General features: G+C 37.0%; 1 protein-coding gene, 1 long non-coding RNA gene and 1 pseudogene across 2 annotated transcripts; 1 reads left to right on the top strand and 2 right to left on the bottom strand.

The window, feature by feature from the left end:
• The first annotated feature begins 301 nt into the window (after positions 1-301).
• On the top strand, positions 302-23,032 carry LOC141517285 (uncharacterized). The gene is made up of 3 exons (XR_012476820.1): positions 302-5,460; positions 11,674-11,895; positions 22,705-23,032. It is a non-coding gene; the product is annotated as an uncharacterized LOC141517285 (long non-coding RNA).
• Positions 5,503-6,457, bottom strand: LOC141517284 (non-selective voltage-gated ion channel VDAC1 pseudogene; annotated as a pseudogene).
• SPP1 (secreted phosphoprotein 1) lies at positions 20,799-26,799 on the bottom strand. The gene is made up of 7 exons (XM_074228127.1): positions 26,721-26,799; positions 26,075-26,160; positions 25,918-25,959; positions 24,344-24,424; positions 23,805-23,846; positions 22,607-22,870; positions 20,799-21,621 (listed from the first exon to the last, which is right to left on the bottom strand). Exons 2-7 carry the CDS (start codon positions 26,126-26,128, stop codon positions 21,157-21,159), a joined length of 948 nt encoding a protein of 315 aa, XP_074084228.1. The 5' UTR covers positions 26,129-26,160; positions 26,721-26,799; the 3' UTR covers positions 20,799-21,156.
• Between the last annotated feature and the right edge of the window lie 923 nt (positions 26,800-27,722).

The following is a 27,722-nucleotide window of genomic DNA, read 5'->3' as shown; positions in this document are numbered from 1 at the left end:
GGGGCGGGCGGGGAGCGTCCCGGGGGCGGGGGGGGCGGGGGCGGGCGGGGAGCGTCCCGGGGGCGGGGGGGGCGGGGAGCGCGCCCCCTGCTGGCCGCGGTGCGCACGGGAGGCGCCGGCCGGGAGCGTCCCGGGGAGGGGGGGGCGTCGGCCCGGGAGCGTCCCGGGGAGGGGGGGGGCGTCGGCCCGGGAGCGCCCCGGGGCCGGGGGGGGGGGGCGGTCAGACACGGAGGCTCCTCTTGTGTCCTGAACATTTTATTTCTGTAAAGGGACGGGGTTCAGCCACTCGGCCAAGGCCACACGGCCGGGTCGCCATGAAGTGCGGAGGCCGGACTTGAACTCGGGGCCTCACAGCGCCCCGGCCCCGGCCCTGCCCAGGACCGAGGAGGACGAGGAACAGCAGCCGCCACCCCTGCTCCCTGGCTCCCGCGGGAGTCCGCTGAGATCCGGGGAGGACTTCAGCTTCCAGGGGCCAAGGCCTCCTCCCGCCGCACCCGGGCCCACCTTTAGGTTTTTGCAAGGCGACGGGGTTCGGTGGCTCGGCCAAGGCCACACAGCTACGTAATTCTTAAGTGTCTGAGGCTGGATTGGAACCCAGGTCCTCCCGACGCCAGGACTGGTGCTCTATCCACTGAGAAGCACTTCTTAATTCTTATTACTTCTTGAATCCTGTGGATCGTGCAGTACTTCAGGACTGCCTTGATCAATGAGGTGTGTAGTCTAAACTTACATCAATCCTGGGGGCATTAAGACCCATGCTTCCTTTTGCTGCTACTTTGGGCAGTTTGTTTCACATGAGCACATGAACTCACGTTCCTTTGCAATCTCCCCAAGCCCCAAGGTAGGAGAATTCCTAACATTTCACCAGAAGCTTTGCTCTCTACCTAAAGTTACATCCACATCGTTCTCTAGTCATCCCCTGCCTTCTTTGTCTGTGAGCTAAACTCAGGTTACTAGAAAAAGTTTGGGGTAATGAAATAGCAAATTAGAAAGCAGGCCCCAGGAGTCGACAAATACAGCTTTCATTGGAAACCCCCCCCCATCCTTGAGGAAGGGGTAAGGTGGTAAGGGCTCCGGCTTCACAATGCCTGTGGACCTAAGGATCATCTTCTGTATATCTTTTCTGTTATACCCCATCCTTCTCTTTACTGCCAGTTCTTAACACTATTCCCCCACTCCTTCTTCTTGATGAGAATCTCTGATTCCCCCACTCCCCACCCCCCTTTAAAAAAAATTCCTTAGAATTTGACCAAGCCTTTCATAGAAATAGCTTTGATTGATTCAAAAATTGATTTTTAGTCCTTGTTCATAGAGTTATCCTTGACTGATTTTATTAGGAAGAGTTCTCGTCTGACAAGGTATTTTTAAATAGGTGGGATAATCAATGGAACCCTGACCACAATGCAGAATTACAAAGAAAATAGAGATTAAATGCACCGAGGATGAGATGAAGTTGTCCCCCTATCAACTTTCCTTCATGCACACAGTTAATACCCACCCCTCTATTATGGACCAAAATTATTTATAGGAAAAAGAGACACAATCCATAAAGAGAACCTCAGGTTCAGAAAGGGTTCCATGTGCCAAAACTTTTTTGGACAATGGCTTAAGGTTTAAGCTACCTTAAAGAAAGATTTTACTGATCACCTTGTGAGAAGGCATTTTCCCACAGAAATGCTGTAAGTTGCTTTAAGTGATACTTTTCCTGAAATGAATCTGGTGTTGAGAAACCATTGACAGACCCACAGGACTATACCATTTCCATGTCTGTATTTTCTAGATGGTTGGGAACAGGTTAAGTCCCAGGGAACTTCTCTACTGAGACAGAGGATAAATTCCACATTCTTTTATTTATTAACTCCCTTTTACCCATTAATCCACAGTCCAATGCCTCAGGAATAAATTCACTTATGTCTAAGGTTTCTCCAAAAAGGAAGAGTCAAAAAGCACTCAGAATACCATATAAATATGGTACAGGCAATTTATTCCTATATGCAAAAGATGCTAAACATAAAAATAATGGTATATTTTAACAGAAAGACTGAAATCAGAATTCTTTAACTTCACTTATAACAATTGCTACAGTTGTCAGAGAGACAGATACTTAAACCTTGTCAGACAACAAAGTAATTCCTTATACATGTTGGCGCTGAGTCATTTTTCAGTCCTGACTCTGTGACTATTTGGGGTTTTCTTGGTAAAGACACTGGAGCAGTTTTCCTTCTCCAATTCATTTTACAAATGAGGAAACTGAGGAAAGCACAGTTTGCTCAGGATCACACAGCTAGTGAGTGAGGCCAGATTTGAATTCATGAAGATGAGTCTTCCTGACTCCAGCCAGCACTCCAGCTACTGTACCACCTAGCAGTCCATCTTCTATTTGCAGTACACTAGAAATTGTAGAATGGAGATAAATTATGAAAGCTTTCAAATGCTATCAGAATTTGTATATTATCCTAGTGGCAATAGAATGAGCAGAACAGATGATTTAATTCAGTCAGACCTATGTTTTAGGAATATCAATTTGGCATCTGTGTGGAGATTTGGATTGCAGAGAGGAAATTTGAGGCAAGAAGTCAATTAGAAGGAAGGCTATTGTAACTTTTTAAGAGAGAAATGATAAGAGCCTGAATTATAGTGGGGTATGGCTGGTACCTAATCTTTACCTTTTTTGCAGTTTAGGCTACCTTTTCCTTAAAGGATATTAAAACCAAATTAAAGACGATTTGTTCAGAGGCGCCAAATGTTCAGACTATTGACTTCAATTGGTTGGATGAGTACAAACTAATCACAAGGAACTCCATTAATCCTCTAATATTTGCTTGGTGGGAAATGGGCTACTTAGGCAAGGAACTTCATTCACTCAGGTGAATGAATTTGGGCGCAGTCCTTCTTGGTGACATTAGGGAATATCCTCCTGCCTTGGCTAAGTCTTTTGTAAACTGTGAAATGACTTACTAGTTCTTAATTGTTTGATATTGATCTAATATCAGACATAAACTACCAGGAGGACTGGTCAGCGGTTGGCCCAGACCTAGAACAATTGGCATAGATTTTGCAGTTAAGAATGCAAGTTGAAGTGTGGGACGGTCGGTACAGAGAAGGAGCCCTGACTGACAGTTTTGCTTCTGATGGTATTTCTTTCGGTAAGGTCTCTAGAGAGGACAATTGCTTATTTTGAGGCACCCCTTATGTCTTGGAAATTAAAGAGTAAACTACCTACCTGTCCCTAAGGACTGGATCTTGAAGATAATTTCAGTAAACTTTTAGGGTATGGGTTTTCCCAGAATTTAATTTAAACTTTCTACTTAGAGATTTTCTCAGAATTCATTTTGCGTTCAGGATATTCAGCAGGACTTAATTTTTTTTAATTGAAAATGATTTTCTCTTAAATAAAATAGACAAATAAGAATGAAATGTGCTTGTTCCCTGTTGGAACCAAAAGCTTTTGTTCTGCTAAGAGTTATTATTATCTAATTGCTTAGAGGAGGCCCACTGAAAGAAGTCTCTAGCCAGTTTTAAGGGTCAAATTTTTAATGAGAATGAAAAATAACTATTTGGTTTTGAGTAACTTTTTGGAAGTGACCTTGCAGCAGAATAATTAGTTCTCAGGACTGTAGCCACTCGAGGGATGACCTGTAGGACCCCTAGTGTGAGAGAATACAAAGCAAGGCTGAGCTCTAAAATTTTAAGATTGTCTATACATTTGCATTTTAAAGACTGTTGGAGATTTTTTTTTAAAGAGTTGATATTTGAGAGGCCAGTCAGAATTGTGCCAGATGGGCTTTGTTGTGATTCGTTGGTACAGAAGGATAGTGCTTATTTCTCTCCAGAAACCTAAAGACATTTATAGATTTAGGAAAATGGATACATGTGCTAATTTCATTCCCATTTCACTTGTGAAGGACAGGCAGGGATATTTTTTCAGTGTCTAAAGTTTCTTCTCTCATTCCTATAATGTGAATGATAACTCTCTCTGAAACTTCCAGAGAGGGATCCCTACAGAACTCAAGCCCAAAGATGCCCTCTCCACTCCAAATAGATGGGTGAGTGTGGGCTGGACATTCTTAGTCTTGATGGGAGCTTTGTAAGTTCAAGATATCAAGAACTACTTGATCCTTTAGTGAGAACTGTTTGCATTTGGGAAGATGACTACTTAATTTTTTTATTGTTTTTTGAATTTTACAATTTTTTCCCCAATCTCGCTTCCCTCCCCCCACCCCCCCACAGAAGGCAGTCTGATAGTATTTATATTGTTTCTGTGCTATACATTGATCAAAATTGAATGTGTTGAGAGGGAAATCATATCCTTAAGGAAAAAATAAAATATAATAGATAGTAAAATTACATAATAAGATATCTTTTTTTTTTTAAAAAAAAATTAAGGTAATAGTCTTTGGTCTTTGTTCAAACTCCACAATTCATTCTCTGATATTCTCCATCGCAGATACCCTAAAATTGTCCCTGATTGTTGCACTGATGAAGTTAGTGAGTCCATTAAGGTTGATCATCACCCTCATGTTGCTGTTAGGGTGTACACTGTTCTTCTGGTTCTGCTCAACTCACTCAGCAGATGACTACTTTTTTTTTTTGCAGAGGCTTCAATATTTTATTCAAGTTGTATTTTTAAGTGGTGGTAAGTACAGTATTTGGAGAGGAAGGCATCTAATTCCACACAATATGGAAGACTAAAATGTATCCATTAATTGCTAAAAAAAATTAGTGTAAGAATACAACAGAAGTCCAATTTTGATTCCAAGTGATGTCACTATGTGAGCACAGTTATACAGACTCTTCTTCCCTGCTTATGATTCTTGTCCTAGCAGCCTCTTTGTATGTAACTCAGCCAAAGTGAATGGAACCACAGTGAGACCGGGAATTAAGTACTACATTACTGGCTTCATCACATCAAACTGGCTCCACAACAAAATGGTACAAAGTGGACACCTAAAGGACTCTGCAGACAACTTTTGGCAGAAGTAACTAATCAAGACTGGAATAATTCATAAGGATTTGACTTTAAAAAAAAAAGAGTCCCCTTTTCAGACAAGTTTTCACTCCATCGAGGAATGCGCCTCTTTCTACCCACTCAGGATAGATATGTAGCCAAGTTGACTGCAATGGACCATGCATTCTCAAAAAGTCAAAATTTCATTCATGTAATCAGTTGACACATACTAAGTTTCTACATGTCATTGCCTTCCACTAGCAGCTATCTCTAGATAAAAAAGGTGGCTCAATGTGCACCCCCTTTCAATCCTTGGAGAATTCTGAAAGCTGTTGTGAGAATCATCACATATCCCCTCAAAGCCTGGAACTGAAAGGATCTTTTTGTCCTGAATCAGGTTTCTTCCGTATCTCTGAAAGGATAACACTTTAAAGCTGCGTCATTTTTAACCTGGAGGTCTAACGTGATTGATACATAGCAATACTTGCGTCCCAGACATACAACATGAAAAGGTACACTAATTTCTGAAGGTAGCTATCCTGCAAAATATTTTAAAATTATGTGATTGTACAACTTCTTTTATGCTTGAAATTCCAGTCCTAGACCAAGCTTGTGGCCACCAGCATTGACATTCTTGCTGTCCAGCAAAGCTGATAATGTCAGTTTGATACCTGGTTTTAGAGTCTGGGTGTAACCTAAGCCTATTAGGCTGGAGTTGTTCACCTTAGCAGAGAAAGAGGCATCAGGGTCAATCTGATATTTGGCTGCTATTCCAAAACGAGTGTTGCTATTTCCAGCTGTCCAGGCTAGATTGACAGCAGTTTCCAATTTCTTGTTCACCTTCTGATAAATAGAGCCCCCAAACTCTGTACCATCATTCACATTGGTGTGCAGCTGGAATTCATCAGTCTTGTAACCAACAGCAAAGTTGCTCTGGGTTACCCGAGATTTAGAAGTTTCAAAATTCATCTGGTAGCCTGCCAACCAGCCCTCATAGCCAAGTACCACAGCTCCTCGTATCGAAGGTCCAGATATATCGAAATCCATGTCACAGCCAAGATTGATATGTTCCCACTTATATCCTGACTTAATCTTAGCACTTTTTTTTCCCAGTGTTAGGCGAGAAGGATGAATCAAAGGTCAACTTCAATCCCTGTGCAAGCTGATCCTCAACAGTAATTTCAGTGCCCAGTGTATTGTCTGTGTTCCATTTTTCTATGAATGTCAAGCCATATTCAGACCATTTATATTTTGTTTCCAAACTGCCTGAAACTTTGCTGGTCTCAGTGTTTGCTGAACCTGAACTTGTAAATTCCAGTCCATTCTCAGATTTTGTTTTCAGATCCAGTTTTATTAAGCCAAATCCATAGCCCTTGGTAAACACATCCCTGGCAGATTTTCCAAGGTCAGCATAAGTAGGTGGCACAGCCATTTTCTTCCTCTCCCAGTGGACGCAGCGGGAGCAGCAGCGGGCGGCGGACTCAGAGCCAGATGACTACTTCTAAGAGACACAGTGACACTTTGGCCTACAATAATATGCCCGATAATAGGAAGGCAACATAGTGGGTAATGCTTGCACCATCACAGAGGGATAGAATTTTAGGTATATGCAGAGGCAACTCTTCAGAACTCTGGCTCCCTGCAACAAAATTATGTCTCAGCACAAAGAGGCAATCGGTCCCCAGCAAGGGGGTCAGTATGTGGCCTAGAGCAAAGTGGAAGAGTTTTGACCTCAGTATCAGCAGGTATTCTACCCTGGAATAGGAGCCAGCTGCAGCATTTGAGATAGCCTTCAGGGAGATACAGGGAGATTTCAACTGACTTGGAGATGGGGCAATGGGACAGACCCAGCAACAGTGGTGGAGTGGGGAAAAAAAGTGGGGTGAGGTGTTGTGTCTACTTATGGGCAGATGTAGCTGTGATGGCTGTTGAACAGGGAAACAAATGTGGGCCAAAAGCATCAAACAGTGGAACAGCTCCTAGTGAGAAGGGTAGCCCAGTGGCAGAAGAATGGGCACTAATATAGGTGATACTAAAAAGACTGGCCCACTGGAGCCCATTTTTGTCATGAAATCAAGAATTGATTGGCCTCTCCATAATGGGGTTTTTTTTTAGATTTTTGCAAGGCAGATGGGGTTAAGTGGCTTGCCCAAGGCCACACAGCTAGGTAATTATTAAGTGTCTGAGACTGGATTTGAACCCAGGTACTCCTGACTCCAGGGCCAGTGCTTTATCCACTACACCACCTAGCCGCCCCTCCCCTCCATATTGTTTCCAGTAAACTTTTTCCCAGGGAGGGCTTGGAGAACCAAGGAATGTGATTGGAGATGGCAAAGAGAAAGAGATGAAAGTGTGACCCAGTCCCCATAGAAGAAGGCCAGCAGTTCTTTAGAATCCTCTCAAGGGGAAAACTTTGGAATTACCTCCCCTATAGGGTTTCCAAGACAGCCTAGTGAACGGGGAACAAGGCTGTGGATACAAGACAATGCTCCCGAACTTGTCTGTGTGTGTGTGTGTGTGTGTGTGTGTTTAGGTTTTTTTGCAAGGCAAGCGGGGTTAAGAGGCTTGCCCAAGGCCACACAGCTAGGTAATTAAGTGTCTGACACCGAATTTGAACCCAGGTCCTCCTGACTCCAGGGCCGGTGCTTTATCCACTATGCCACCTAGCTGCCCAGCTCCCAAACTTTTGATAATTTCAGTAAGTGTGTAGGAAGTATCCTCCTTGCTACTATTCCTTATAGTCACTGGTCACCTCTTTACATAGAAAGCTCCATTGGCATTAACCATCATCATATGGACCTAATCATTTAGATGCAGGATCATAGCCTTCCAATCTAGAATTCTACTTACTTAAAAGAAACTACAAGATAAATTACAAGAAAATCATAAGTAATCCCTGATTAGAATAAATAATAAATCTCATGAAGAAGTTACTAGAGTTATAACTATATAAAATAAGGTAATCTTTTCAACCTAATGAAAATATGCAGTTTGAATTCAAAAACTATATCTATTTCACAGCATTCATTATTTACATTAAAGGGGAATGCTACAATATAGCAACTATTCCTAACATCCATTTTCCAAAGAAAAAAAACCTATCAATTTAAAAAGATGAAAGCTTGCAACTTTAGCTTATCATATTCATTCCCATATCACTAAATTCTTATGACACTCATTTCAGGGGAGCAGTAAAGGTTGCTACCAATTCACCTAATGTATGAACACTGAGGGGACTCACTCAGACCCTGAGACACTATTGTGAACTCGTTAATCCTTAGGATTCTTTAGCTGCAGTTCTCTGGCAGGGAAGGGACAAAGCCCTAAGGGATTCTGAAGTGTTATAACCATCAAAATCTAAACAGCTGGGTCTGGCATAAGTGGGGAGACTCCTCAGTGGGCTGTCAGAGCCTCAACATCCATTGTCAGCCAGTTAGTCATTAAACATGTAAGTGCCTATTGTGGTGCAAGAACTTTGTAGTGATACAAAGAAAGGGAAAAGATTAGCTGCCCACAAAGGCACTCACCATTTAATGGGGGAGACAACATGCAAATAACTGTACAGAAGATATATAATAGATAAATAGGAAATAGTTAAGAGAAGAAAGCCTCTAGAATGAACCTGCCCTTAGAAGGTGAAACTTTAGTTGTAATTTGAGGAAAGTGAGGAAAGCCAATAGATAGACTTGAGGAGGGAGATTATTCTAAGCATGAGGAACAGACAGAGAAGTGCAAGGAGGCAAGAATCACTGGATTGAAGACATGGGAAATGGAAACTGAATGAGTAGGGATATGGAGAGCGCTGATCATGAAAGAATTTTAAATTTGATGCTGGAGGTGAAAGGGAGCCACTTGCATTTATTGACTAGGGAATGACCTGTGCTTTAGGAAAATCACTTTGTGAATTGAATGGAGAAACAATTGAAGTAGGAAGAAATTTGTGAAAGGCAGACCCACCATTGGGCAATTGCAATAGTCCAGGTATGAGAAGATCTCCAGGAGCTAGTAGACTCAGAAGGGGGAAGGAGGCATATTTAAGAGATGTTATAAAAATGAGATCAGCAGACCTTGGCAACAGACTGGATGTGGGAAGATGATGTGAATTCAAGGATGATACTAGAGTGTTGTGTGCCTAGTGGGAGTAGGAGCATGATGGTACGTACCCTCACTGCTAATTGGGAAATTTGTTGGGGGGGGGTGACGATAATTAGTTTGGTTTTGGACATGCTGAGTTGAAGATGTCTACTGAACACTGAGTTAAAGATATCTGAATGACAATTAGAAATGCAGATCTGGAGGCCAGCAGAAGGGTTAGGGCTGACTAAGATTTGAGAATCATCATCATAGAGTTGATGATTAAATCCATAACTGATGATATCACCAAGTGAAATAATATAGAGAAGATAGAGTCCTTTGGGATACTTATGGTTAATAAGTTTAACCAGGGTAAAGATTCAGCAGTCATAGATATAGGAAGAAAACAGGAGAGAGTATTGTCCTGAAAACCTAGGAAGAAGACAGCAACAAGAAGGCAACAGTGGCCAAACCTGAAGAGAGGTCAAGAAGGATGAAGACTGAGAAATGGGTAGTGTGATTCAGAAATTAAGAAGTCGCTGGTAACTTTGGAAAGAGTAGTTTTAGTTAAATGAGGTCAGAAACTACATTGTAAAGAGTTAAGAGTGTGAGAGGAGAGAAAATGGAAACATCTATTAGAGATGGACTTCTCAAAAAAGTCTAGTCATAAAGGGCAGAAAATAAATGGAACAACAGAAATGAAAAGATCATATGAGGACTTTTTGGAAATTTGGAGAGACATAATCATGTTCTCATTAGGAAAGTAGACAGTAGACAGGAAGAGATTAAAGATGATAAGTGAGAAGATGGGGTTAGTAGAGGGGGTAGTCTGCTGAAGGAGATGGGAGAGAATAGCATTGTTTTTGCAAACAGAAGGGTTTACTTTGAGAAGAAATATGGCAATCTCTTCATGAGACAAAGGTGAAGGAATACAGTGACAGAAGACATCTGAGTGACATGAAATGAGAAGCAGAAAAGAGGGAACTCTTGGTAAATAGTCTCATTTTTTTTTGGCAAAATAAGAGCCAAGTTTCTTAGCTGAGGTAATGAGGTAAGAGAGTCATGAAGGTTTGAGAAAGTATGAAAAAGGTTTTGAAGAACCCCTGTAGAGAGTGGGCTGATGAGCAGATAAGAGAGGTAGAGAAGGATTGTTTAGCAGCATTAAGGGTGCCACTGACATTTTGTAACATATATTTGTCTAGTGGACCAGTCAGAATGATCTTAAGATTTTATCTTTGTTCATCAGGCCTTAAATCAGTGGATGGTGAGACTAATCCAAGCCTGAGATAGGGAAAGATTAAAATAATAATGGGGTCAGGGACTCAATAGTATAAGACAGAGTAGAATTGAATTGATTCATCAAGGAGATAAGATGGAGAAGGGAGGAGAGAACAGCTAATGGAGGGTTGATGACCTGGAAGGGAACTGTGGAGAGAAGGGCCTAGAAGTCATGGCCTTGACTAAAAACTAGGATTTGGAGTATAGAGGGCAGAGAGGGAGGTGGAAAGTCAACAGATTATGATCATATGATGAAATTTCAGAGTTCTTAAACATGGATGTGGGGCATGATAGCAAGATAAAGGAGATGAGATGGAGTGGGATTGTTTTGTATGTGTGTGTGACTGGGATGGGGATGAGGAGCAGGTCATGCAAAATGAGTAGTCTGAGGAACTGTGAGCTTAGGGGATTTGAGGGAATATCAACATGTATTTTGAAGTCCCCTATTATAAGATCAGGAGAGAGATCATGATCTAGGTACTATACTTATTGCAGAAGGAAAGGAAGTATCCTGGAGGTCTGTAACAACAGCTACTAGAATTTTAATTGGATGAAAGATGTAGATCGTAAGAACCTGGAAGTGACCATAAGAATCAAGGTGTGTTCAATGCTCTGCCTCTACCACTGAGTCAAAGGGAATAAGCAAAAGTACAACCAGTACCAGAAAGGAAGGCTATGTGATCAGGGGATGGTCGGGTCTCACTTAGGGAGAGCCAGAAGATGGAAAGAGTGGGTAAGGAACAGATTTACAATGAAAGCTAGTTTATTGCCTTTGGAGGAGGCATTCCATGAGGCTTAATGGAAGAGGTGGATAGCATTTGGTTGGGATTTGGGGAAGTGAGGGATTGGAATAAGGAATGGGGGGGAAGGGAAGTGGGATTTGATAATGACCTACAGATGTTCAGAATCATTGGAATATGTTGAGTTTGAACAGGTGTGTATGTATGTTAACTTTGGAACTGATTATGCAGCATGGGAGACATTAGCATAGGACAATTCAAATATGGCAGGCCCTCGGCAGAGAGGGTGCTATGCTCTATGAACAAGGCAAAATTGAAGCAGCTCAAAGCAAAGAATGAGCTATATAGTGTAAACACCCCAGGTGTTCACTGGACTATCTGTGGTAGAGCATTCTAAGTTCATAAGTGGTCTGATCAGCCACAGTTGGACATTCTGTATTTGTCTTTAGCATAGTGATATGATTTTGGTCTTTTTCAATAACAAAGATCAAGAATCACCACCAACCACCACCCTGTTAATCAGTAAGTTAAAGACTCCTCTCCTCTTCCCAGGGGAGACAGGGCATCAGGCCAGAGATGGCACAACAGGAAATGGAAATCTCATCTTACCTCTTCTTTTTCTCTCATTCATAGCAGGAGATGGAAGTAATGGAGACCCAAGGTCAATTGGAAGACCCTCTCCTCTTCTTTCTCAATTTTAGAGTCTAAAGACTGTAGAGCAACCGTGAGATTGACTTGCAATAGAAGATGGAAGTAACATCCACACAGCAGAAGATGTGGAAGCATTGGGACGCCTTAATATCTGTTCAACATGCTAGGAAGACATATAGTCTGTTGACTCTCCCTGGATCTAGAGTGAGTTCTTTTCTTCCCCTTCTTCTTTGATTGCTCCTTTACTTAGCCACTTTCTTATCTCCAATCTTGTTTTCTGGCTTCCCATGCAGCTTCCTGGGTGATTCCATCACCTGCTGAACTTTCATAAAGAATTCCACCTTGGAACTGTCTACATTTAATTCCCAATATCCTTGATTCCAGTTTTTAAAAAGTTCAGTGTGAAGGATAAAATTAGTTTGGGCATGTTGTGACACCTCTAGGAACATGTTGCAAATTGTTATTAAGCAGGCAATTATCTTGAAATTATATAGACATCATCAAAATTATATGCAGTAGATCAGACATATCTGTCATAAAGGAGCATAATTAAAAAGTTGCCTAGGTCCAGAGAGGTTAACTAACTTGCAGAAGCCATATAATGAGAATAGAATGGGAAAAGAATTGAGAATTGAATGGGAATAGTAGCATAGTATAAGGTACTTTTACAAAAATTGACCATATATTAGAACATAAAATTATCATTAAATGCAGAAAATACTTTTTCATTTCACAATGCAATAAAATTATATTTAAGAATATAATGCGGAAGCCCAGATTAAAAATAAATTGGATACTAAATAATCTAATCTTAAAGAATGAATGGATTAAAGAATAAGTCATAGAAATAGCAAATAGTTTTTTACAGAGTATGTTAATAATGGGATAATATGCCAAAACCTATGGGATGCATCAAAAGCATTAAAGGAAAAGTTATATGTATATGTATATATATATATATATATATATATACATACATATATATACATACATATATATACACATTTATATATAAATGCTTACATCATTAAAATAGATCTGTTTAAAGATTTTTTTAAAAAAATCTTTAATTGATAGCCATTAATCAAGTCTATAGCCCTCTTTTGATGTATTATACTTCCATCCTTTAGATATTAGAATTATATATTTACCTTTTAAAGGGGTCTAGTAGAGTGCTTTCCTGTTTTTTGAGAACAACTTATATGATATTCATGCTAATTATTCCTTAAAGGTAGAATTCTGTGAATCTTTCAGGACCATTTTTTTTTCTTTCCTTTGGTAGTTCCTTTCAGGTAGTTTGATGTTTTCTGTGATTGGATAATTTAAAATCTCTATTTGATCTGTTAGATGTTATGTCTTATATTGTTGGATACATTCTTCTGTTTCTTTTGTGTTTCATTTTTGCTAGCTTTTTTTTTTTTTATGTTTTTGCAAGGCAAATGGGGTTAAGTGGCTTGCCTAAGGCCACACAGTTAGGTAATTATGAAGTGTCTGTGACATTTGAACCCAGGTCCTCCTGACTCCAGGGCAGGTGCTTTATCAACTAGGCCACCTAGCTGCCCCCATTTTTGCTAGCTTTTAACTGTGTGTAGTAGTTTCTGATAATGCTTTTCATCTCTTCTGGTTTTTTGTTGTGATTCTTCCTTCTTTATTTGTTATTTTGTTGATTTAATTATTTTTTTTGATCTCTTCTTTTTAATCATATTGTTAAAGGTTTATCAGTTTCATTAGTTGTGTAAAAGAATAAGCTTTCAGCAGTTTCTCTGATTTCAATAGTTTATTTGGTTTTGAGTTTACTTTTTATCCTATGATTTTAATATCTCTTCTTTAAATCAGGGATGTGTGCAGCAAGGGGGTGACAAGTGAGGCAGAGCTGAGCCTGATCTCCAATTGGGAAGGGTTGAGCTCATCCACCTGGCAGGCACCCTGCTTCTTTTATGCTTATTTTAAACATGTCTATTTGATAAATTTTCTAATTTTTAAAATCACATGCTCAGTACTTTAATTCTTTCTTTTTCTATTTTTTAATATATGTTTATGGAGATAAACTTTTCCTGTAAGGACTGCCTAAGCCAGACATTTTGGTATATTGTTTGGTCATAATAATTTTCTTTCATATAATTTTTTGAGGGTGAGAATCTCAGGGTTAAGTGATTTACTTAGGGTCACACAGTGAGTAAGTGTGAAGCCAAACTTAAGTTCAGGTCCTCCTCACTCAAGGGTCAGTGCTCTCTATCTTAGCTGCTCCTTTCATGTAATTATTAGTTTTTGTTCTTTGATCTATTCATTATTTAGGATTTCACTGTTAAGTCTCCATTTGAATGTTTGTATTTTGTCTTCTTTATACTAATAACTCTTTTTATTGTGTTATGGTTTGAAAAAAAATGCCTTTACTATTTCTACCTTTTTTTTACATCTGTTTGAAATATCTTTGTGCTTGAATACATAGTCATCTTGTAAAAGCTTTGTGTTGTACTGAGAAAAATGAATATTCTATATCACTTTCACTTAAAAGATGCCATAGATGTTTTATCTCTAATATTTAGTGATTTGTTCAATTCTTTATTTTTTACCTTTTGCTTATTTTTCTATTAGATTTGTCCAAAATGTAAAGAGGAGCATTAAAACTTTTTTTGTGACTATTTTCTATATCTTCTCAGAATTCATTTATTTTTTTCTTTATAAATTTAGAGGCTAAGACATTTGAACCGAGTAATTTTGATATTGATATTGGTTTGCTCTCTTTTTATATTGTCAAAGTTTGTTTTGGCTGAATTTGATAGCCTAATTTCAATTCTTACTTTCCTGGATATGCTATTGATCCATTCTAAATTTTGTTCCAGTTTTTCATTTTTTCTGTGTATGTCTTTGATTCTTAGGTATACTTCTTGAAAGCAACAGATTGTAGAGAATTGTTTTCCAATCCCCTATTCTTTTTCTCTTTTATTATATTGTGATTTAGGCTTATATTTTCTCCTTTTTTTTCTATGATTTTTTTTTACTCTGAATTAGGATTTTTCCTTTTTTCCTTAGCAAAGAGTACTCTGTCTCCTGCATCTTAATTTACTCTAAGGCAACATTATTCCTATGAGCTTTCTTTCCCTCACCCTGCAGCTCCTTATTACCTTTTCCCCCAGTTTTAAGTTTTAGTTAATTTTTAATTTCCCCTCTCTTCCTTTTACTCTGAATATCATTCCTCCCCTCTTTTTCTTTCGTTCAGTTAAGTGATCATCTAGAATCTTCCATCTCCCTTTCCTCCCCTTTATCTGGTTTTCTGTTTTAAATTTTTCATTTTCTGTCCTCTTTTTTAAAAATTATTTCTTTTCTTCACTCTCTTCATTATTTTCCTTCTCTCTATTTCTATCCTAAACTTCTATTCTTTGGTTCATTGCTCTTAAGCTTTTTTTCTTCATCTTTCCTCTCTATAGTTCTCATGGAACTAAAGCTTTTAAGTCTCTATTTTGAGTTACTCTTCTAAACAGTTTCTATATTATTGCCTTCTATCAACAATCTTTTTCTGTTGTGACTTGCTCTTACAAATTCTAGTTCCTGCATGTGATGGAGAGGTTAGAATTATTGCCCCATGATAGACATTTTCCTTTGTCCATTGGCCCCTCGCATGATCATTTTCATAACATTTCCCATTCTCTAGGTTCATCCCTTCCCACTTTTTCTGTGTCTAAGTTTTCCCTGAAACTCTGAACCTCCTTCTTCTGAGTCAGGATAAGTTGTCTCTCAAAAGCACCAAATCCATGTAATTTTACCTATTTATGGTCCCCCATCTCCACTTATAGAATCACTTTCTCCCCTGTAGCAACCTATTCAAAGGTGACTCCTTCAGCTGAAGCAAGATATCCTCTCATTATTCCCCTATTTCAATTTCTCCCTCTGCTTCATCGCTTATTCTCCTCTCTTCTTCTTCTTCAGAGAATACAAGTTATTTTTCCTTCATTGTTAAGATTTATTTTGATTAGGAAATTACATATTACATTACATTATAACTTCCCATTAATGCAATTTAGTACTACAAAACAAATAAAAAAAAGATTGATTCGTCTGTAGGCCAGGTGTTGTGAGATTGTCTACCATAATTCAAGTCTGTATTCTCTTCTATTTAAGTTCTCTTTTACCCTTATATTCCTGTGCATTTTAAGAAAGAAACTCTTTAATAGTCTCTGTTATTTTTGTTACTATTGTTGTTAATTCCATTGGTATCTTTTTCTTCTTTGATTTGGGGGGGGGGTCAGTGGAGATAATTTATTTTATCTGTGCTTTCTTTGGTTGCTGCCTTTGTTTATGTAGTTTATATTTCTATTGAATGGAGTCTTTGCAAAGCAAACAATACATATAGGTCTGGGTTTGTTTTTTTTCTGAAGAAATGCTTCAAATGCCTCTTATTCATTCACTCATTGAATGTATAGGCCTTCAAATATATATAGTCATGCAAAACAAATTTCTGTTCCCCCCCGTAAAAGAAGAAACAGGAAAAGATGCTTTTGAGCCCATTATTTATGTATCTGTAGGTGGATAGTATTGTTTTATCAAGAATTATTTGGAACTGTGGCATGTCCTTGTATTGAATAGTCTTATTAAGTCTTTCCATGTTAATTATCTTTATAATATTACTATTAATTTCTGTTAACCAGTTTATATCAATTAATACAGTTCTTCCCAGATTTTTCTGTAACTATTCACTTCACCATTTCTTATAACACAATACTATTCTATCACATTAGTTTACTACAACTTGTCCAGTTATTTTCAATTGATGGGTATCTCCTCAGTTTCTAATTTCTTTTGCCACACAATAAAAGAGTTGCTTAAAATATTTTCATACAGATGAATCCTTTTGCTCTTTCTTTGATCTCTTTGTGGTATAGCTGTATTTCCGGGCCAAAAGGTATATTGGACATAGTTCCAAATTATTTTCCAGAATGGCAGGGCTAATTCACAGTTATACCAATAGAGGTTTTCCTATAACTCCTCCAGCACTTGTAATTTTCCTTTTTTCATGAATTTGATTAATCTTATGGGTATTGTTTTAATTTGCATCTCTCTATTTGTTAGTGATTCAGAGTATTTTGAATATCAGTGACTACTGATAGTTTTGATTTCTTCCTCTGAAACTGCTTGTTCATATCCTTTAATGATTTATCAGTTGGGGAATGCTACCTATTCTTCTAAACTTGATTGTTCCCCATCTACATCCCCATGCTACAAAGATTTTTCTCAGTTTCCTGCTTTGCTTCTAATTTTAGTTGCATTAATTTTGTTAGTGCAAAAACTTTTAAACTTTATATAATCAAAGTTATCCATTCTTTTTCCTGTGAATATCTTTGTCATTTATTTCAACATGAATTCTTCCTCTGTCCATAAATCTGATAGATAATTACTCTTCCCTACTTCACTAGTTTTTTTTTTATCAAAACTGCACTTCAGTTCCAATCTTCTTTTTTTATTTAATGTTCATCTTTTTTCATTAATACATAGGTTCATTAGTTCACTTTTCATTAATAAATAGGTTTGCAAGGTCTTTTACCTTGGGTTATATCCTGAGATCTTTTGCTCTTTGAAACATATCATTCCATTTTCCCCCCTTTTGTTCCTGGTTAGTATATAGAATGTTGTTGTTTTTCAATTATATACAACCTTTTGTGACCCCATTTGGAGTTTTCTTGGTAAAGATACTAGAAAGTAATTTGCCATTTCTTTCTCCAGTTTATTTTAAAGTTGAGAAAACTGAGACAAACAGGGTTAAGTGACTTGTTCAAAGTCACATGTTAAAAAAAACATTGTTTTCAAAGCTACCCTACTTTTCAGTGCTTCTTTCTAAGTTTTTTTTTTGTTCTCTACTGTGGCTTTTTGGTCTTTTTCCTCCCTCTCTCACCCTGCCCCCAACCCTAGAGAAGGCTACTTTTAAACACAAATGATTGTATATGTGTGTATGTGTGTGTGTGTGTGCATATGTGTATTTGTATCCATAACTCTGTCTCTTTCTATATATCTTCATCTACATCTACATCTATATACCATGATATATAGATATAGATGTGGATGAATGTATAGATATATAGATAGTAGTCTACAGATTTGAATTCAGGAAGATGAGTCTTCCTGACTTCAGGTCCATTGCTCCATATGGCACCACTTAGCTGCCCCAGTTAGTGTAGAATATCCTTGAGTAATTCAAATTTTCTTTGTTGTTGTTTGTCCTTCATTCTTGAAAAACCCCATGACATCAGGGAGATGATGCTATGACATTCATGTGAATTGGATTTGAGTGGGGGGGGGCGTGTTATGTTAATCCCCAGCCTCCCTTTCTCCTCCAGAGCCATATGGCCCAGGGGCCAGATATGAGTCAGGACAGATGGAGATGGCCCTGGATGGGAGCCAGTCAGGTGATGTGGTGGATAGAGCATCGGCCTGGAATTAGGGGGGACCTGAGTTCAAATCTGCTCTCTTGTTATTCACCAAGCTATGTGAACCTAGTAAAACCAAGTTTTCTTTATTTTAAAAGACTTTCTCTCAGGCATTTGCCAAATTAATTGTTTCATTGGAATTTTTAATTTAACCATTATGTATTTTGTAGTTTGTAGATTAGAATAACCTTTCTACGGATAGTTTATAGATTCTTGCTGCTGTTAGAAATTTTGGGCAATTTTCTATTTATTTGTTTTGTTTTTGGTACCAAAGAGTTTAGGGTTTTTGACTTGCTATGTTCTTTTTGAGAACACAAGTTCTTAAAATCATTAAATTGTTACCACCCATCCTGTTTTTGAGATCAAATGTATTTTGACTGATAATGTATTCTTTTTGGTAGCATTTAAAATTTTGCCCTTAAATACAAAAAGACAAGGAAAAATAATATTTCCATGTACATAAAATGAGGGATTCGATATAAAACCTTGAATTTCCATTTCCTTTTTTTGGAAAAATTATATAATAAACACTACACATTGTTTTTTATAGTTACCTCATATTTTGATGCTTCCTCTAAGTTTTCTTTTGTTCTCTATTGTGTGTTTTCCCTTCTCTCTCCACCCCATCCTTGAGAAGGCTATTAGACATCTATATATGTAGACCCATATTATACATACTTATATTTATTAGTTCTTTCTCTAGATATGGATAGCCTCTTCCTAATAGTCTCTTTGTAGTTGAATTCAGTAGGAATCAACTAAGAATCAAAGTGATTTAATCATTAAAAGTTGTTCTTAGAATCATATTCCTATTACTATGTACAATGTTCTCTTAGTTCAGCTAATTTCACTCATCATTATTTCATGGACAGCATTTTTTTTTTTAAGCTGTGATTGTAAGGATAAAAAAATTGGGACTGATGTTAGAATCTATTTCAATAGTATTCTTCCCATTGCTTGAGTCCCTAATAAGAGGTTCATTGCTACTTGGTAGGAAATACTAAGGAATGACTAGAAGATGTGGAGGGAGTAGTGGGAAATCATGATAGGTCTTTCTGCAAGAGTTTGGAGAGATAGAAATATGTCCATTTCTCAACTTTTCTGTTCCACAAAATCATGTTACTGGGTGAAATGTGAGAAGGGAGAAGAGGAACAGATAGACCTATATGAGGTCAATAATTCACTGCTTTACCTCTAAAAACTTTCCTATTTATAAAGCCAAGATAAGTTATTCACTATATAACTGTCAAAAATGAACCAAAAATGGAAGTTGGAGAAATTTTGTACTTTGGAGAGAATTTTGTTTGAAGAAATCTGGAACATCTTGACAAATATCGTCATCTCGACCAACTTGATTTCCATCTTCAAGAATTAAATAAGTAGTTGTGTCACTCCTACTATGGGGGAGGTCCTATACTAGCCAGTTTACAAATATTATCTCATTTGATCCTCACAACAACCCTGGGAAGTAATTGCTGTTATTATCTCCATTTTACAGATGAAGAAATCGAAGCAAATAGAGGTTAAGAGACTTGCCCAAGGTCAGACAGCTCTTGGTATCTGAGGCTGGATTTGAATTCAGGTCTTCCTGACTCCAGGCCCAGTACTCTAGCTGGGCCTGGCTACCCCAAAATCTTTCATAATTTTTCATCTCTTAATATTTGGATATCTAAGGGACTTTAGAGATCACTTAGTCAAACCTCATCATCTTTCAGATGAGGAAATTGAGGCTCATAGAGATGAAATAACTTGCCCAAGTAGCAGAGCCAAGATTCAAATACTGGTCCTCTGGATCCAAAATCTAGGGTTCTTCCAACTACACCATTTCTGCTAAAGTTTTCTCATCTGTAAAATGAGAACTGTTCTTCCTATTTTGCAAGGAAGTTTTAAGGCTCAAATGATATAATATTTGTGAGAGGATTTTTAAAGGTTAAAAATCAATAAATAAAAATGAGAAACTGCACAAATGAAAGATGCCACATGTTAGAAGTAGGAATTCTAATTATATAATACTTACATAACCCACTGAAAAACCAGGATTTAATACAACCAGAACTTCATTGACCAATGGGCAGAACCACAGACTTGTTTTCTGCACTACCCTATGGGTGGGCATTCCCTATGTCTTCCCTCCCTCCTGACCATGTTTTTCATTTTGTTCAATAATTGAACATCATCAAATCGATATTACCATTGCTACTAAAAAGGGCATAGTAATCTTGACTGTCTACTATATTGTGTGTTGGTTCTTATCCTTCGTTACTGAAGAAGACTCTACTCAAAATACATGAGATTCTGAGTAGTAGGCTGCCTAGATTGAATCCACATTTCACTTTTCCTCCTACTTATCCAATCATGTCACTGTTACCTTTTAGTTTCTTTGCCCAGTTCTTTTCTTCTATTTCCCACCCTTGAATTATCAACAAACTATCCCTATATTAACCTGTTACCTCCCCATGTATTTTGTATATATTTTGTATCTAGTTTTCTATAAAAATGTTGTTTTTCCCCAACAAAATGTTCTCTCCTTGAGGACAGAGGATGTTTCATTTGTTTCTTCTGGACCCATAGCAGAGTTCAGGAAATGCTTCTAGAATCAATATTCACTAAGCACATGCAATATACAAAATAAGTCTTTACTCATTTTATCTAAAGATTTTTTAAACTTTTATTTAAAATAAAATCACAACAAAATATACACTGATTAAAAAACCCCCAGAATGTACAGTGTCATTCACTGATATATGCATAAAACTATTTCTTATGCCTTTATATATATTCTCTTCAAAACAGAAAAAATAAATCCTAATGTCCTTTGCAGCTAAGAAATAGAAATGAAAAGTAAAAACTTTCATTAACCTGGTTGTTACCTCTTTCCTAGAGCTAGAAATCAAACCCATTATGTTTCCAAATGCACATACAGACCCATTTACCCAGAAAGCTTAGCAATAAGTATTACCTAGTCTCTTCTCCCCTCCCCAGCCATATTGCAAGACTTTTATTTTTCTTGCCTTTCTAAAAAGCATAGTTGAGATTTACCCCACTATTAATGGATTTCAGAAGATATACTATCAAGTTCATGAGAAGAATGAAGCTTCAGATGTTTAGTATTTTCAGCACTTTCAGGGTCATCGGCCATGTGGGTTTCTTGGCTGTGAGATTCTTGGCTGATTCTATCTACTTGTTTGCTGTGAAATTCTTGGCTGTCTTTGTCAACTTCTTGATTGTGAAATTCTTGGCTGACTTTGTCATTTTCTTGACTTCCGTGTGAGTCGCTTTGCCGCTGGCTGTCATAGTTATTCTGTTCAAGTTGGTAGTTCTTCCCTTGCTCACGACTGTGACCTTCTACACTGTACTCATCTGGATGGCTGGCTTCATTGCTCTCCTGACCATTGCTGTCCCAACTTAGAACCTTAGCAAGGTTGTGGGAGAGAGGGAACACTTTGGGTGCTTTTACAGACTCATAGCTTTCCAATTGGGATGTAAGATCCTCTTCTGTAATATCGTGCACCTGTGTCAAAACAACAACGGGAGAAACTTTCACATTTTCTTCAGTGAGTTTTTGTACCTCCTTTTCCATTTGGCCAACTCTACTTTTTAAGGAGTTTGTTTCTTCAATGAATTTTTCTACCTTAGAAAGATTTCTCTCCCCCAGCCTTCTTCGGCTCCATTTTTACATGTTATTTCCCCCCATTATAATGTTAAGCTCCTTGAGGACAGGAACTGACCCTTTTTCTACTTGTATTTATAATTCCAGTACTCTGTCATACAATAATAATAATAATAATAATAATAATAAATACTTGATGCCTTGTCATATCCTCAAGGACTTTGAGAGGAAACAACAGACACGCATATTAGCAAATACAAAAGACATACAAAATTGGGTGAAGAATGCATTGAAAGTCCTTGAAGAATCAGAAAAGCTTCATATGGAAAGTGGCACTGAGTTTCAAAGGAAAGTAGGGATTCCAAGAGAAAGAATTCAAGAGGGAAGGAATTTCTGCCACAGGAGGTTGTATGAAGGAAACCTTACAATGACACAGACATGGGGGAGGGAACGTTGTATGTGAAGGACAGCAATGAGGCCGATTTGACTCGATCATTCAGTGAATGAAAAGAAGTAGTGTAAACCACTTTTAAAAACTTTCTCCGTTACCTAATTTAGAAGTTGATTAATTTTAGCTATTCTATTTTTAGACTTTTTCTGAACTTAAGCTTTTTGGTTTTTTGGTGGGGTTTTTTTTGGATATGATCACCATACACTAGAGACTTTTCTCCCAATAAAGTCTAGATGGAATAAAGGGTTTGGGAACCATACTTTTTAAGTTAAAGAGAAGGAAAAGTATGGAAAATAATGTGGATTTTCCAAAAGTACTAAATGAAATGTTCTAAATAATAATTTTTTTATAGTGAACATTGCTTTTATTCATTTCTTATTTCTTAAAAAGGAGAATTTTTCATAGTTATATAAAATTTTTGGCAAGAGAATCTACCTGTTCTGATGATCTGTAGGGTGCCTCCAATTTTGATCTCAGGCCATAAGCCACACTATCTCCTCTGCCACCGTTATCCCCTCTTGTTGGTCCATCAGGTACGAAACTTGATGTTGCTGGGGTATCGGTTGGAAAATCGGTGACCATCTCATCAGATTCATCGGAATCATCAGAATCAGTGCTTTTATGTCCATCATCTCCATCATTTTCATTATCATCATCATCGGTATCATCTGTGCTTTCGTTGGAGTTACTTGGGAGTGTCTAAAAGGCAAATGGGTTCTTTTGAAATTTAAAGATCTACATAAATGTTAGCCATTAAACTCCATCTGGAAATTCATATCATAAAATGTACTTTTCCCAAAATGTCACATATGCTGTATATTTTGTAAATAAATTATTTTGATACATTGATATTAGTTTGGATAATTGAAATTTGACTGAATACATATATAGATATATTCCTATTTCTAATCATCACCTGAATCAACTAGTGAACATATATAACAAACAAGAAAATGTGTAGCTATGCATCTGTATAGACACATTCTCATTTCATTGGCTTCCTCATAGGAACTCTCAGTAAATCAACATGGTGATATAAAAAAGTTAACGTGTCATTGTGACCAATGACATAATTACATTATTTGACTCAAACGTTGCTTTGGCATGCAAGCAGCCCTAATGAAGGTAGCAGCTATTTTATAAACATTCAGACTGGAAATGAAACTAACAACATAGACAAAAATATTAATTAGGTTATTGTTCAAAGGCATTAATTTGTCACTTGATGAGCATGAGTTTGTGAATGTTCCTAGTATTTCAAAGTTTATAAGTCCTGATATTCTTTTGGGATTAAATAGCTAGGAGATACATTAACCTATGGAAATTTTTGGAATAATGAGATTGGGGTTTATTGATCAATTTATGAATCAAGACTTGTCTGAACACTGATCTTTTATGTCAGCTCTGTCACAAATCCCTTATTATTGTCCCTTGTAATAACACAAACGGCTCCAATTTACATAGCATTCAAAGATTTACCAAGTATTTTAATAAATAAGTCTAGGAGAATTCTCCAGTGAATTATGGAAGTAGAGTATCTAATCCCATCTTATTAGGAAAAAAAGTTTAATTTTTTTTAATTACACCCATTGAGTTCCCTGTATTGGGAAATGTTTTGAATGTGAGAACCAACCTCTTGTAGGTCTTCTGCACTTTCTTCAGAGGATACTGAAGTCTAAAAAAAAGGTCAAAATGGGTACATCATTATTTTCTGACTTGAACATTCAAATAAAAATCTTTGTTCATCAACATGAAAATGACACATCTTGTATAATATAACATAGCATCTGTAGAATTTATCCATGAACAATAGTCTTCCTAAAAATTAAATCTATGATTTCATTGATATGGAAGAGTAGTGCTTTCCCTTCTGAATTTATTTTTGTATCCTCTCTCTCTCTCTCTCTCTCTCTCTCACACACACACACACACACACACACACACACACACACACAAACACTTATTTATATGTCTATTTTGTCCCTCTTAAAATGTAAGCTCATTGAGGGCAGAGACTATTTTTGCTTTTTCTTTGTGTTCCTTAATGTCTAACTTATAAAAAGAATTTAGTAACCACTTGTAGGTTGATTAGTTTGAATGATGAGTATTTATGCATGCACAGAGATAAACACTTTTGAATTATATGTTCAATCATAAAAAGTTTTAAAATACCTGTGTGGCCAATATTGTTTGCTTCTGAGAAGGGTCAGGATTCAGCCATGTTGCCACAAGGTTTGGGTGTTTGTTATAAAGCTGTAAAATAAAATGCATATTTATCATTACTAAAATGGAAGCATAAGCACATACAAGTGATGTTTTAAAAATCTGGGAGCTTTAATGACTTGTGTTTAGGAATAAAGACTTCATTATCTAAAAATTCTGTTACCCTTGTATCTTCCCTTCAGAAAATTTTTTGTAATAACTACTTCTTTCCTAAATATTCCAATTCATCTGCTCGTCTGTCAAAGTTCTACTAAAGGCAGAGATAATCTTAAATAAATTCTTCACTTATGTCATCTCTCCATAGAGAGTTGGGGTACTCTCCAGATTAATAAATGTGTCAGTGAAATTATATTTGCTCCGTTCCCAACATTCATATGGAAAATTGGAAAATGGTCATGATAGGAATGGTGGTAGTGATGATAGCATAAGAAAGTACTTTGAATTTGTTCATTCACATCCCGAATATCATTCCCAGCACCTAGGTACTAGTTACTGCTCTGAATTTGTGTTGAGTTATGACTCCTTGATCCAATCCTTGTTAGAATGCCTTCTGACCTTATTTTTTGCTTTCTGGAAATGATAACCTTCTCTAACTAGAATAGAGTGATAATCCCTAAAAATGCTGACTTTCTCATTTTATTATGATGATCAGGCAGCTTGCACTCATGTATCAATTAGGAAAAAAGCAACACATCAAAAATTCTGTTGATTCCTCCATTAAGTAGCAATCACAAAGAACCCAAATAGCTCAATCTTGGCCCCTCCTCTTTCTGGAATTTTCCTCATTGTTCTATAGACTTAGTTACCAAGGACAATGTCTATTGGGCACAGTTTCATCTAGGAGACCAGGGGACTAGGGCACTATCAAACAGATAGTAGAATGTTTATGATTTGGTCTCATGCCTATTTTTTACTTGGAAAATGTGATTTGAAATCAGCTGACAAGCACAGTAGACTTTCCTTGATCAGGAGACTCAGTGATAAATTTCTAAGAAGAAACTATTTGTGTTTTTGTCCATATATCTAATCTCATGGACTAATGTCAGATATGCATTTTAAACTCTGCTTTCTATTAGGGAGTTCAAACAATAAATTAAACTACCTATAAAACAATATCTTGGTTCACAAAAATGTAAGTCACATGCTTAAACAGAGTAGATATATGAGTCATTGTAGTCCAGGGAACTATTTGCTTTTTTTTTTTTTTTTAAAAGCCTAGTTTCATTTTACTTCCTAGAGGAAAAACTGTGTATTCTTAAACAGATAGTAAATTCTTCAGCCAGGTTTTGAGTGTAATATGCTAAGGGACCTGGCTATATTTTATCTTTATTCTGTAACCCACAGTGATGATGCAGTATGCCAGGCCCAAACCAGACTTTGTAAAAGTAAAGGATCATGAATTAATAAGCCTAAATTAATAGATAAAAGTCACTATTTTGTGAGCAGATATAATATTTGCACATTGAATTTTGTAAAAGTTGCCATAAATGAAGTTAACATAAAGATTTTTAAAGGAAACTCACCTGCTTTTCTTCTGAGCTGCCAGAATTGATCTGCTGCTTCACCTTTGAAGCAAGAACATTGAAGATTACTGTAAAAATTCATTTCTAGTGCTGGCAGAATATACACAATTTATTCAGGGTTAGTAATGTAAATGAAGTGTAATTGATATTTACTTACAGGCAGTGCAGAGACTATCCCTAGTAAACAGAAGCAAATCACTGCTGTCCTCATGGTGGAGTCTTCCTCAGTCTTTCCAATGATACCTTATAATATCAATTTAACCACAGTGATTCTATATTCTGAAAGCTCTTTCCTTTCCATAAACATTTTTTAAATAAATTTGCTCTTTTGAGTTGAAATTTGAAAAGGAGTTCTAAAATCTTATGCCACTACTCTTCTCCATTCCTGACTGCCAAAAGGGAATTTAAAAAAAAAACACAACAGAGCATCCAACACTGAAAAAACATGGTTACATTTTGCAATTCCATGAGAGTTATAATTCTTTATTCTATACTTATTCTTAGCTAATATCATTAGATAAAAATTTAAACTTTACAAAAGTCAAGCATCTATGAAACACATATCTTTCTCCAGATAGAAGTCAGCCATAAAAATGAATTTCTTTTTATAATCTTTTAGCTTGCATTTAAAAATAATATAACTAAATGAAAAACCCTATTCAGATTATTTTAGCCTAGTTTTAAAATATGATGAGCTTTTATGGGGAAAAATTCACAAGTTTGCAATAGTTTCATAAATCACCCAAATAGGAATTGTAAGAAGCAAAGTGGTCGAACAAATAAGCAAAACAAAATCTAATTACCTGAACTGGGTAAGAAGGTTGTTCAGTGTTCTTCAAGTCTAGATGTTCCTTCCTCTCCTCTTCAGACTGATCACTTGTTGTGCCCTCCTAGAATTTAAATGCTGTCCCAGATGTTCTCAGCCAATCACTGAGAAGTGGAGAAAAATGTCATAAGGTTTGTGCCACTGGTCAGCCCACCTTCTCCCACACTTTCCTTCTGGTTTTGTGGTTTTATCAAGCAAACACAAACTACCCTATAGTTAAAACATTACTTACATACTCTGTAATTTCCTAGCAGCTTCCTCTGAGGGTTTTTAACACATCATTATATAAGAGACTCAAGGCTAGGTGTATGTAAAATAATATCAAAACAAAGAAGACTAGTTTCTGGAGATATCTAGTTTATAACTTAGGTATTGGGAGAGCATAATTTTTCATGATAATAAACCAGCAATAAATGATAAATAAGATGAATGAATTTTTGATTCTTTCAGAATGAGAGTTTGAAATCAGAAAATGGAAAGTTAGATTGGAGTCAGGAGCTCTGGTTTCAAATATTGGCTCTTCTGCTTATTATCTCTATCACTTCAAGCAAGTCTCTTAATCTCCCCTGGCCCAGGTTTAGGTAGGGGAAAAAGGCCATTGGACTTGGAATTGGAAGATGGGGGGGGGAATCCTAGCCAAGGTTCTGCCATCAGCAAATGTTAACTGATCTGAATAAAGAGTAATAACATAGTGATAACAATATTCTACCTTATACAGTGGAGGTTTTGTCAATCATAAAGTACTGTAGGAACACAAGTTTTTATTACAGTCATTATCTCAGAATAATGCTATTGGAAAGTCACACCAAGAGCTCACAACTGTGTCTCATCTGTAAAGCTCAAGAACCATCCTATACTCTAAAATTAACACAAACTCTACAGTAAAATATGTATATGTTTTATATATACACAGATCCACAATGTATGTATATATAAAACACATATATCCACACATGTATTATTGGACACATCCATTATC

This window comes from Macrotis lagotis, chromosome 3 (assembly GCF_037893015.1).
Source record: "Macrotis lagotis isolate mMagLag1 chromosome 3, bilby.v1.9.chrom.fasta, whole genome shotgun sequence".
NCBI classification, from domain to species: Eukaryota; Metazoa; Chordata; class Mammalia; order Peramelemorphia; family Peramelidae; genus Macrotis; species Macrotis lagotis.
The sequence above is the reverse complement of the archived record's forward strand: the minus strand, read 5'-3'. Positions and strand labels throughout refer to the sequence as shown.

Bases quoted from the DNA above. Each gene is read 5' to 3' on its own strand.
- SPP1 (XM_074228127.1), bottom strand. From the start codon at position 26,128: ATGAGGACAGCAGTGATTTGCTTCTGTTTACTAGGGATAGTCTCTGCA. The intron at 23,847-24,343 runs GTATTTTAAAAC...CCTTTTTTTTAG, and splicing joins AAACAATATTGGCCACACAG to ACTTCAGTATCCTCTGAAGA. The intron at 21,622-22,606 runs GTAGATTCTCTT...GTTTTGACACAG, and splicing joins CCTACAGATCATCAGAACAG to GTGCACGATATTACAGAAGA.